Source organism: Psammomys obesus, unplaced genomic scaffold (assembly GCF_907164565.1).
Source record: "Psammomys obesus unplaced genomic scaffold, mPsaObe1.curated_primary_1811, whole genome shotgun sequence".
Classification (NCBI taxonomy): Eukaryota; Metazoa; Chordata; class Mammalia; order Rodentia; family Muridae; genus Psammomys; species Psammomys obesus.
Genome location: NW_026594216.1, coordinates 2,640,313 through 2,653,404, shown reverse-complemented (window position 1 = coordinate 2,653,404; position 13,092 = coordinate 2,640,313). Strand labels below are relative to the sequence as shown.

At 44.5% G+C, this 13,092-nt stretch overlaps 1 protein-coding gene across 1 annotated transcript in view; it reads left to right on the top strand.

Moving 5' to 3' along the window:
* Nucleotides 1–8,422: 8,422 nt before the first annotated feature.
* Stxbp3 (syntaxin binding protein 3) overlaps nucleotides 8,423–13,092 on the top strand; it is a 30,818-nt gene continuing 26,148 nt past the window's right edge. Inside the window, exon 1 of the mRNA XM_055618137.1 lies at nucleotides 8,423–8,588. Within this exon, the coding sequence (XP_055474112.1) occupies nucleotides 8,540–8,588 (49 nt within the window). The 5' untranslated portion in view covers nucleotides 8,423–8,539. The remainder of the gene's footprint in view (nucleotides 8,589–13,092) is intronic.

Genomic DNA, 13,092 nt, shown 5'->3' with positions numbered 1-13,092 from the left:
AATCTGTTGCACCTAGAACAGTGTTTGTCTACCTAATGCCGGAAACCTAATTTGAAAATAGTGGGACTGAGGCGTGTGTCACACGTCCTCAGGTGTGTGGCTGCAGGGTGTGACGGGATGGTTCAGTGGTTAAGACAGCAGGCGGTTCAGGCGGAGGGCCCAGGTTCCAGGCCCAGCCCTCACGTGGCAGCCCACAGACGCTCGCTGGTAACTCTGGTTCAGGAGTAGTGACGGGGATGGGCCACACCCTCTTCTGGCCTCTGAAAGCACCAGGCGTGCAAATGGCGCACAGACACACATGCAACACAAACGCCCACGCAAATAAAAGCAAGAAAAAATTTAAAAAGTGAGCTGGGTGCGGTGGCACACGCCTGTGATCCCACAACTCAGGGAGGCAGAGGCAGAGGCAGGCAGATCGATGTGAGTTTGAGGCCAGCCTGGTCTACAAAATGAGTCCGGGACAGCCAATGCTACACAGAGAAACCCTGTCTCTAAAACAAAACAAAACAAAAAAAATTTTTTTTAATGCATGGTTATAGAGTCATGAATGTGTGTGCTTGGAAGCAACTATAAAATACTGCCCAGAGGAACTGGAAGATGAAGTTAGGCATAAAGCCAGCAAGGAAGAAAAAGCGAACTTCTGCTTCTGCACTTCCTTTCCAAGGACACTAAACACAATCCAACAGAGAGGGTGATAGCTTTGTCAGTAAGACTGATCAGGAAGCCACGTATGAGGGCACATGCTAGTTATTTCTACACTCAGAAGTCTGAGGCAGGAAGATCGTGAATTTGTAGCCAGCTTGACACACATACTGAACTGTCTCAACAAACAAACAAATCAGGGATACAAAACATGTCACTGATATTAAGATTTTTATGATATCAAGTATCTATTTTTAAAAGATTTATTTTTCTTTTACGTGTATGAATGTATGTCTGTGCACCACATGTGTGTCCGTGGAGGCCAGAAGAAAGCATCAGCTCCCTTGGAACTGGAGTTACAGGTGGTTGTGAGCTGCCATGTGGGCGTTGGGAACTGAACCCAGGTTCTCTGCAAGAACAGCCAGAGCCACCGAGCCATCTCTCCGGCTCTGCTTTACCTTTACAACTTCCCGAATGTGCACTTTTCATACTGTCCCCCCACTTTCCTGCTGCTTGTGTCTGCTCTCCTGCTCTCTCTTGTGTTAACTGTTTCGTTGAATGACACATCAAGATCTGCCAGGGCCTTCTGTACGGCCCTAGGTTTGGAGTTATCTTTTGGGGTGTGGTGCACTCAGCAGGGGGTACAAAACTAAAGGCAGCATCCCTCCTCTCGGAGGATGTACTGATAGCCCATGCTTCAGAGGCAACGGGTGGGGTCAGGACCCCACCCTTGATAAAGAGACCTTTTCCCAAAGACAAGAAAGTCCTCAAGTGGAGTTTAAGGCTTCAAGAACACAAATGGAAGGAGGTTGAGTTCTGTTCACTTAATTTTTTTTGTTTGTTTTTGCCAGTTGAGAGAGTACACACCTCTAATGCTAGCACTCAAGAGGCAAAGGTAGGTGGATCTCTGTGAGTTGAAGGCTAGCCTGGTCTACACAGAAAGCTCCAGGGCAGCAAGAGCTAATGAGACGCTGTCTCAAAAAAAAAAAATTGTTTTTAGCTGGGCAAAGTGGTGTATGCCTTTAATCCCAGCTCTTCGGAGGCAGAAGTCTCTGAATCTCTGTGAGTTTGAGGCCAACCTGTACTAGATACTGAGTTCCAGGGCAGCCAGGGCTATGTAGAGAGACCTGTCTCAAAAACAAATAAACAAACAAACAAGTGAAAACCAAGCCAGGCAGTGGCAATGTACATCTTTAATGCCAATACTCAGGAGGCAGAGGCAGGCAGATCTCTGAGATTGAGACCAGCCTGGTCTACAGAGTGAGTTCCAGGACAGCCAGGGCTACATAGAGATACCCTGTCTCAAAAAAAAAGCAAACAAAAACCCCAAATCACAACAAAAATTTATGTATTCTAATTAACTGTTGTTAATGAACAATATAAGCTTCATGATGAAAAAATTACATATACATTATCACACTTAGCTCATCAGATCTCCTACCTCACTCCACGGGTCTCTTTTTTCTTGTTTCTGAATACCATCAAGAGAGCAGCACTTTCCTTATATAAATTGTCAGCCGTCATTCGGAGACTTTAATTAATTAGCTATAGGAACAGGCCTGGAAATAGTAGGTGGATTTCTTTGTTTGTTTGTGTTCATGCTCACCAAATGATTCTGACAGGCAGAAGTTAGGGAAGCGTAATGGGCTTGCCGTGGTGAGTTCTTTCTTGAAGTAAGATTTCAGTGGCGGGAAGCTGAGAAGATGGAGACCTGTGGCCTTCGAGGGAAGACTGGTAAGACACTCAGTGTCCAGAGGAGGTGCATGTCCTGGTGGGGAAGGCTTGGTGGAAGGCGGGTGGAACCGGGCTCTGAGCGGTGTGGACTAGCGTTCCTGTGAGACTCTTCAAAATGGTACCTCGGCATCGGGTCTAGGGCTGACTGGCAGAGACAAACAGCTTAGGGCAAATGGAAGGCCGCGATCTCTTTTTTCAAAGATCAGCCTAAGAAAATGGCCGTATCTGCTTAGCTATGTGTTTTGAGGCCAAGATGCACTGGCCAGGATTCCACAGAAGGCAATGTGGTCCACACTGGGTGAGGGCAAAATTAGCGTTTACTTACTTAATACATGTAGCCCGCAGACCACACTCTGCCAGCAGCTTTCCGCATGCTCATTTAACTTCCAAAAGGACCTCACAAGCTTGGGAAGAACTTCTTCCTTTCTCCACAGATGCACTCAACCATGGGCATACAGCAAGCCAGGGCACTCTAGGGCACCACATTGAGAGTGCAGATCAATATTTTGTTTGTGAAGAGTATTCATCTAGAGTATTACAATCAATTCATCAGTTGCTAGGACAAAAAAATGGGATAGAAGGTGGCTGCCCTGCTCTAATTCCAGCGCTCCAAATTCAAGCTCTTTTTTCTTTATAACTGCTTAATGACCTGTGCAGCTTTCCATCTCTGGCCAGGGCTGGTGTATTTTGCCTTCATTCTGCTGTGTCATATGCAGGGACTCCAAACACACTTTTTAATCTGTGTAGGAGAGCCAACTAGAGGAGACCTGGAGAAACAGCTCAGAGTGATGACATAAAACCAGGGACCTCGGGAGGACAGACAAAAGGATGCAAGAGAATAAGTGATTATGATCTTGGAGCCAGACAGTTCTGGTCCTCGCTTATCACGAGAGCTTGCGAGATGTACTTAACCTTCCTCAGCCTCACTTTCCTCATCTGTAAACCAGCGATAAAGATGGTCATCTTGCTGGGTTATACAAGGTTTTAGATACGAATTCAGGGGCTGAGGAGATAACTCAGTTGGCCAAGCATTTGCTGAGTAAGCATAAGGACCCGAGTTTAGATCAAAAGCTGGGCAAAAGTTGGCCATGGTGGTGTGTGCCTGTAATCCCAGTCTTGGGACAATGGAGATGTAAGGATTGCTGAGACTTGCTGACCAGTCTGTCTGTCTATTCCAAATATGTGAGCTCCAGGTTTAGTGAGAGACCCTACCTCAAAAAAGAAAGGTGGAAAAGTAAATGAGGACGGCACCTGACACTGGCCTCCGAGTTCCACACACACGTGCGTGCACACACATACACATTCACTCTTACCAGCACACAGAGAAACTGTATCACACACAGATTCAATGCAAGAATCAGTCCACCCTGTTAGCAAGAATCAGCCTCAATGCACGTGCTGCGGACTTGCGTGTGTGTGTGTGTGTGTGTGTGTGTGTGTGTGTGTGTGTGTGCGCGTGCGCGTGCAGCTAAGGCCTACAACACTCGGTCCACTTCTCCACAACGTCCCTGAGCTTTTAAGGACAGATGTCATAACCACAGCTCCTGCAACCATACTTCCACCTCTGAAGGGCATTTTATGTCATTTCTTAGCATCTAGCTTCTTGAAGAAGACGGCATGGAGGTGTCTCACCCACCTCACTTCTTCTTGGTTTGAGCCCTGGGCATAAGAAACTCCTGTAAGTTTTGCTCCATTAGGGTTTTTCTTACGGCTTGGGCTCCACCCTACTATACGTACTAAGAAGAACTTGCTTTAAATCGGAAAAGGGAGTGGGAAAGATGCCACATAGCTAAAACCGTGAGCAACTGAAGCAATTTAAGAGGTTTAAAGGGAGCTAAGGCCCCAACCTGTGTTGTCACAAAAAAAAAAAAAACCTCAGACAGAAAAAGCACTTCTGTCCGTTTTCTTTCCGCTCCCTTTGCCTTTGTTTTCGGTGTAGAGCGAGCTGAGCCTTGTCACCACAGCAGCACACACCATGAAGCCTTGGCAATTAACAGCATCGAGTCGACTTCCTTATTTCTGTGGATTGCTTGAGGATAAAGGAGATAATCCACTTTGTCTGGGGCATGGTGTCCACTAAGCACTCAGCCAATATCAGGCATTATTAGAAACAGTGCTTGCTAACCACTTCCACTGTGTGGCCAGTTTGAATCTCTGAAACTATTGACTCATTTGCAAACTCCTGTAGGAAAGACTGTGCAAATAATGGTTGTCAGGGCACTCAGCCAGCAACTGAGCTGACTGTTTTGCTTTCAGGTCCCAAGACAACCACCTCAAGTAGGCAGGCTGCTGCCTAAATTGTTTTAGTCTAAGCTCAAAGCATTTCCTGCTCATCAGCTTCCAACAATTCAAGGGTCTTAAAACATTGATAACCTCCTCCGTGCATTATTTTGCACAAACTTGTTGCATGACAGGTTATTGTTTTCTTGGTTCCTTTATTTATATTAAATCCCTAAGGTGTTCACTTCTTTGGGTTTTTTATTTTTTTGGGGGGTGTGGGGGGCAAGGTCTCCGGAACTAGGTATATAGTCAAGGATGATCTTGAACTCCTCATCTTCCTGCTTTCAACCACCAAGAAACAAGTTAGGGAGTTTCTCGGAGGAGCTGTTGGATATTTCGGTCTTTGGATATCCGAAATTGCCAAACCCTTGTACTCTGCCACAGCTGGGGCAACAAATCTTTGAAATGGACTGGGAAATATGAATAGACCTTTAAGAACTTAAAAAAAGGCTGTAGACATTAGTTTTTAAAGACTTTCATTTACATTTCTTCTATCTTTTCCCTCCTACTCCACTCCAATCCCTTTCAACACCCCAAGACCATGTAGGAGAGAGAAGGGTAGTAGAGAAGAGGCACAGTTCTTTCTTAGCTGTTTCCTGATGGTTAGGGTTGTTGGGTTCCTTGGAGCCAGTCCAGTCCTCCTTTCAGGAGATCTCCAACTTCTTGTCTCACAACAGCAACCAGGAGCAGCAAGAGGGAAGCAGGAGCAGCCTTGTTCTTTCTCTGAGCTTTACCCTCTCTGGGATCTGGCATTTATTCTCTTTCCAGAGTCCTCAGATTTAAACTATCCACAGTTGGCAAAGAGCTCCTCTCAGAGCTCAGACAAAGCAAATAGTTTGCTGCTGTGGACCATCTGAATCAGTCTCACATCCCGCACCTGGGACCAGAACAAAACCATGTTTATATCCACAATCAAAGGCCCTTGTGAGGGCCACTGCTTTAACTCTCCCTGATGTCTCAAAGTTCTTTCATCTTTACATCCATGAAAAAAAAAAAAACAACAACAACAACAACAAAAAAACAGGCTTTACCAAGGGAGTCCTAACTCATACTCTGGGTCCCTAGAAAAGGTTAATAGCTTACACATCTCAAAGAACCTGGATCCTGTAGCCTCTGGATGGACCCCTTGTTTAAGAGCCATTGCAGCCACCAAAATTCTTGTAAAAGAAGCTAACAGTGGGAAAGACTCTAACTGTAACAGCCCCACACACTGTGGAAACTCTACAGAGGGATATCATCAACCAATGGATGTCAAATGTGGGCCTGACTCAGTACCAAGCCTTTAAAAAAAAAGATAAGGAAAAACTGACCTTTAATAAATCTTTGGCTATCAATCCTATCACCCAGCTGCCAGACAACGGATAACCCTGGGTGGGGGGTCCATCTATGACTGCCTGGAGATGCTGGATGTCATCCAAGGTATGCCTAACCTAACCTGGCAAACGTTCCTCTCACCACCAGGGATGGTGGTGACCTCTCCTCAGATGGCAGGGGTGTCAATTGAGATGGAACCAGGTATCTGAGGGCAGCGGTGGTCATAGGCCAGAAGGAGGTCATTTGGGCACAAGCCTTGCCCATGGGCACATATGCCCTGAAAGCAGATATGATTGCTCGAATACACGTTTTAAGATGGGCTGAAGGGAAAAAGGTGAATATCTATACAGATAACTGATATGCTTTTGTCATGGCTCGTGTCCACAGGTAGATATATAAACAGAGAGGCTTACTCAGAGGAAAAGACTATTAAAAATAAACATGGTATTGTTCAGTTGCTGGAGACCATCTGGCTGCCAACTGAGCTTGCCATAATACACTGGCCAGGACACCAAAAAGACAAAAGCTCCCGATCTCAGGTTAACAACTAAGCAGATCAAGTCACCAAAGAGGCTGCTCCGGGGGAGCCAAACTCCAGACCGTCCTGGAACTAACTGCTGCCCCGGAACCCTCACCCTCCATGAACATGTTCCTGAGTACGATCCAGAAGAAATCAAGTCATTTTCTGATGTGGGGACTTGGGAGAGACACAGCAGATGGTGGGTCTCAACAGATGGAAGATTCTGCATGCCAAAGGTACTGGGCCAACTGGCTAACTGCCTTGCATCATTTCATGCACTTGTCACCTCAGGAGATCTCAGAGATCATCTCCTTTTATGTGGGGGCATGCAAACTGTGCAACCAGGGAAACCGGCCTGGAGTTAAGAGTGAGGTTCAGACATGTCTAAACCCTGAAAATCTCAATCTTGAGACTGGCAGGAGTAAGAATCGCTCCCTGCTGGTTCGGTGCCTGCATGCCCCAGCGCATGTAGTTTTTCGACCTCCACAATTCTGGAGGTTGTCCTGTAGCCTAGCACCTGGAGTTCCTCTTCATGCAAATGAAGCATTCCCAGCACCTCAGCCCCAGACAATGATGTTCGCTCATCCAAAAAACCCCTACCCATGTCCCCAAAGTTTATATGGCCCGTATTCCCCCCAATAAAGAGAGCTGTATCTCTACAAGAGGTGTGTCACTGAAAGAGCTGTATGGGAGGCAAATTTTGACTGGAAACATGGCGAAGATTGTTCTGCACCTTCACTAGCTCTCTAGTATTATTCTACTGGTTATCATAATCCAGTCCTGCACTCTCTAAGGTGTTACCATCTTGATCAGATAAGCAGTGCTAGAATCATTGCTGCTTGACAACATTCTGAAAGACAATACCCTACCAAGGATTTGACAGGGACACATAAGTCAAGTGGAGAATGAGGAATCTGCCCAACTCCATTTTGAAGGCAGGAGCCATTTTGTTGTATTGTTAAAAATAAGTTTTCATTTACTCTAAGAGCTGTTTTTAAGTTTCTGTTTCTTGGAAACTGCCCTGTCCCAATCCATTCCCTTGACTTGTTTTTGAGAACTCCCTTAACAGCAGTTACACGAGGATGACTATTTTGTTGTTGTTTTGAGATTTTTCTGTACTTCCCAACTACCCCATGGGCTTGCTTCTGAAAACCTGCTTTGCAAAACTACTTGTTGTTTTACTCCTTAAAAGAACCCCAAGCAAGGGACTCTCAGCACTTCTGTTTCTAACTGGCCAGCTGTCTGGTGCACCTGAATAAAATAAAGACTCCTTCAAATTTGCCTCAAAAATTGTGGTAGAAATCATGCTCTGTAATTTAAATTATGAAATTACTCAGAGGGAGAAGAGGGTCTCTGTCTCTGTCTGTCCTGTCTCTCTTCTTTCCTGAAGTCCAGCACGATTCTGGGCCTACTGGATGTTCGCTTACAACTTAACATAACCAGTGGTCTTGAAAAATGAGGATAATGAAGTTGGGGAGGTAGACTTTCCATTTGGTAGTTGAGCTGGTTTCTGAAGAGTCTAGTATGATTTGCTTTGGCAAATGAACCATTATTTTGTAAAGCAAAGGATCTCTGTATTGGGATCTGACAACTTAAGTTTCATCCCAAAACGCACATTGTGGAAGATGCGGTCTTCACGTCAGAGCCTTGGCAAGCGCACTTGTGCACACATACATACACACAAATAAGTGTAATTTTAAAATAAGAAAGAAGAGACCCCGTATGTAAAAATTCATAATTGGATAAACTGTGTTAGTTCATTCTTTGCTTTCTGATGCCAAACTGGACACTGAATTTACGGTTATAGTAGGCTTCCGCCAGGGGGCGCCAGACTGCTAACAGCAGTCCGCCCACACTGCGCAGCCTCAGTCCAGGCGCAGGCGCGACGCGCCCGTGTTGACGCGCGTGACGTCACCAGAGGGCGCGGTCCGCGGAGGGGGAGGAGCCTTCCTCCCCGAGAGGGGAAGGAACCTCCCCCCCAGCCCAGCTTTCAGGGCAAAATAGGTTGCGAGTGGGAGGCGGTGGCTGCGGCTCCACGGCTTGGGGAAGATGGCGCCGCCGGTGACGGAGCGGGGTCTGAAGAGCGTCGTGTGGCGGAGTGAGTGCGGAGGGGTCAGGGCTGAGACAGGAAAGCGTCTGCCGCGCCGGGTCTTGTTTTCCCGCTGCAGCCCGGCAGCCTCTCCGGCAGCCGCACGGACACTTGTTGCTTTGGCATCAAGTCCCTGGTAGGACTCTTTCCGGCTTGCTGGGCGAGTCGGGTTTCGTGCCAGCACCAGGGATGGGCGGGGTGACCAGACGCGGCCTTCTCCCCGGCTTCTGCCGAGGCTCGCTCACCCTCGGGCGACCTGACTCGGGCAGGTTCTCCCTCCCCGGTCCGTGTGCTGTCCACGGACACTTCTTCCCGCCCCACCCTCCCACCCCCCGCGCGCCTCTCCACACCAGGCAGGGATGTCTCTCCACCCGACACAATCTGAGCTCTGTTTCTCTCTCCTGCCCTGTGTTTTCAGAGGACCCTTGGTGTCCCACATTGCTGTTGGCATCAAGGGTTTTGCTATCATGCTTTTCAGTATCTTGTCCTTCAAAAAGAGTGCAGACTTCGCTGTTCAAGCGAGCCCTCTGCACTGTTCCTAGAGAAGACACTTGCTGTAAAAAAAGTTCTTGAGAAAGGGCCGTCGGACTGCTGAAGTCCGCTCCTTGCATAGTTTGTTCCTTCACTGTTAACAACAGGTCTGCTTGTTGGTCACTGGTGCTCTGCCTTATCCACCACGACTTTTATTAAAATCACACCAAACCTAAGCCTGCCAGGTGAGAGGACCAATGAAAGCAGCAAACCAGAAGGAACTTCCTTGTTTGGCCTCTCTGGGTTCTAAGTAATTATAGTCTAGTAGCTGAAAAGGAGTAACATCTTATTAGTGTTTTTTGCCCCAGCTTGGTGAACTAGGAAGAGAATAGAAATTAGTTAAAAGAATTCCTTGTGTAAGATTAAAATCAAGATCAGTACAGGCATAGTGTTTACCCTATAGAAGGTGCTAAATAAATGTATAAATAGGTTTTGTGAAATACAAAATTATCCTTTAAATATTCCGTGTGGGGACCAGCAAGGTGACGCAGTGAGTGTAGGTGCTTGTTGCCAAGCCTGAGGTCCTGAATTGGAGCCCCAGGGACCCACGTGGTATGTAAGGAGAGAGCTGACTTAGGCAGATTGTCCGCATTACCTCTCATACAAAAATGGGTGGCATTTGTGTTGGGTAAATTATTTCTGAGTTATAAGGGCACTTTATATTAGGGCTTGTGAGAAAAAGATAATGCTAGTAGTGCCAGTCTCGGAAGTGTGAAAACTAGACAAGAACGAGAGTGTAAAGGTAACACAGTTTCCCTCTTAATGTTAAATGTTACCTGGGCTAACACCAGCATCACCAGATGGAGAGTAAAATACTGACAGGCTGGATGGGAGGAAAAAGATAGAAGGCTGTAAAATATTCTTTGGAACTTCTGTAACTAGAAACACAACCAAACACAAGATAATAGTAACCCAGTGTTTCTACGCGCTATATATGTATAGTGTATATATATATATCTGTGTGTGTGAGTATATATGTACATGCACATGTATTGAGGGCCTGTTTAACTAGAAAAAGAAAAGAGCTCGCATTTCCACAGGCTGATGCATGGATGAGTGGTGAATGTACACATGGATGTATAGCCTATTTTTTCTCAATAAATGTGAGCAAAATGCAGATCTGTTTTATGCTACTGCATCTTGGAAACCTGCTCCGTAAAAGGACCACATGGGATGATACCATTCATGTGAAAAACATCCAGGACAAGCAAATCGAGAGAAACAGGAAGATTAGTGTGTTCCAGTCTGAAGAGATGAGATTAAAGGGACTGGGTTTCTGGTTAGTTTTTGTTATTGTTGTTTTGCTTTGGTTTTAGGTTTTTTGAGATAGGTTCTCACTGTGTGTCCCTGGCTGTCCTGGAGCTCTGTAGTCTGGGCTGGCCTAGAGCTCCACCTGCCTCTGCCTCCTGAGTTCTGGAATTTAAGGCATGCACCACCACACAAAACTTTGTTTTGTTTGTGAAACAGGTTCTCATGTACCTTAGGCTGGTCTCAAACTCAACTTTGTAGCTAAGAATGACCTTAAACTTCCAATTTTTCTGCCTTTACCACCTGAGTGCTAGGATCACAGATGAGTCCTACCATACCTGGTTTTGTTTTTGTTTTTGTTTTTTTTTTTTTCAATACTGGAGATTAGCCTTAAGGGCTTTTGCATCCTAGGTGAGCAATCTACCATCTGAACCATGCACTTCCTCAGCCCCAGGAAATGAGGCTTTTTAGCATAGTATAAATGTTCTCAAAACAATTGTGGTAATGTAGTAATGGTTGCATGACTGAACATACTGAAAACCATTAGCATGTACACTTTTGAATTCTGTAGTTTGCAGTTTATATCTTGATAATGCTGTTAAAATGAACCCTGACAAGAGCTATTAAATCAAAACCTAAGGTCAGGTATGGTGGCACCTGCCTATAATCCCTACACTTAGAGGTAGAGGTACAGGTATCAGATCAGCTGTGTACTGAGCTTGAAGCCAGTCTGAACTTTGAGACCTTGTCTCAAATAAATCAAATCTATACCTGGCACAGAGAGAGTTAATGTTTGACCTGTCTGTGGCTTCTGTGAAACCATAGAGTAGGATTTATTTTATACACAGTCTCCTAACCAATCTCCAGAGCGCTTGCCTTTTCTTTCTTTCTAGTCCAGCCAGGAAATAGCTGCCAGGACAATCTCTTTTAATAATACTGGCTTGAAGACCAGCAGAGGCACTCAGTTGCCTAAAATCCATTTCAGTCTACTGTTGAGTATTACCTAGCTCCAATCTCCCTTGTTGTATGGTATTGATTTCTCCCATGCCTGTACTTGTAGGCATAACGTTATTGTGTAATTCATATGCCGATTTCTGGACCTCTCCGAGGCTGAATCCCTTTCTTCCTTCTTTTAACTTCTCCTCCCCTGACTGGCAGGAAGTAGGTTCTCTACAAGGGCAACAAATGCTCTTAACTGCTGAGCCATTTCTCCTTTTCAGTCTAATAAAAGGCTCTTTCTCTTACAGTAACAAACTATATATAATAATAACAATTATGAAAAGCTCTAACAATAATTTTTAAAAGATGGTTATAGGAATGATAAGCAAAATGGTAGATTATTGAATCTACTTTTAGACCAAAGGACATTAATAAGCCAGAATATTACATTGGTATAAATATTTGTATATTGATACAGATTTAAGATTATATTTTGTAATAACATGCCAAAGTATTATACCTATGTAATTCCTAAAACTGCAATGTTCTCTCTATTCCCTCCCCTGCTCAACAGTTGACTGTAAGCGCCAAAATGTTAATGTCGTTTTTATAAAACTATGTTTGTTTCTCAGTTTCTCTGTTAACCCAGCTATCACACAAATAATTGAAGCTCTTGTATATGTTTTAAATAATAGGCCTCACAGACACAATAACTGAGCAGTTATTACTCTATTCTTAACCCTGTAAGTTAATTTGGCTTTCCCCAGAGTACAGCCCAGAGATACTTCACTTTGTAGCTTTCCTTGTTCCAGCTTTTTCTCTTGATGTCCCTTGGACCTGTCTCATGGCTGAATCTTCCTCTTCTCTCCTAAAAGATCCAGTGAGGGAGGCAAAAAAGCTTCTCCCTGGAAACAGGAGCCAGAGACAGACTGAGAAGCCTCAAACATTTGAATTGCTAAAGTCTAGAAGGGAAGCTAGGTCTAAGAAAATAAGCTCTTTAGGGAAAGGTTTTGATATTAAAGAAGATTATTATTTTCTATGTTGAAAATGGAGGAAGACAGTGACACAGTGTTTCTGGATTTCCATTTGAGTTTGTTTCTCTTAGCATACAAATTTTTTTTTTTTTCAGTAACAATTTCAGTTTTGTATATCCTCTTTGGGAAAGATCAGAATAAGGCTTAGAAAAAAGAGAATTTGAGAAATAGATGCTAAATTAAAGACCATAGAACAGAGGATGGTATAGGGAACCTTCAGAGAAATCCAATCAGGAACTTACAGTAATACCAAAAGAGATAGTTCCAGATGAGAAACATCTACAAAGGCTTGAAGAAATTACAGATTGGCAGCCTACTGAGATGCTGGATAAAAATGCTTTGCCTATAGACTAGCATGGTCAGATTAGATATTGTGCATGTATTGTTAAGGTTCAAATACTGTATGAAGGGCTATATGCTAAAGGAGAAATGCAGATCCTGTTTGGTATTACATTGGAAGGTCATACAATGGCTTTTGTGCTCCATTTTGTAGAGTTTGGAGAACTGAAATATATGCATCATGCCATAGGTTCATGTTCAGAATTCTGATGGGCTTTTGCCTTAAATTCTGGAGAGCATGATTCTAAGGTTATACATTTGTTAGAGATCGTGACTGTCTTGGATATGCCTTTGCCAGTTGGAGCTGATGGTGCTTTAGCACATATATCCATTGGAATACAACATTTTTTTTAGACATTTTTACAAAAACCCTTACACATGATATAAAAATAAAATAAACATTTTGAGTGAGCAATGGGCAG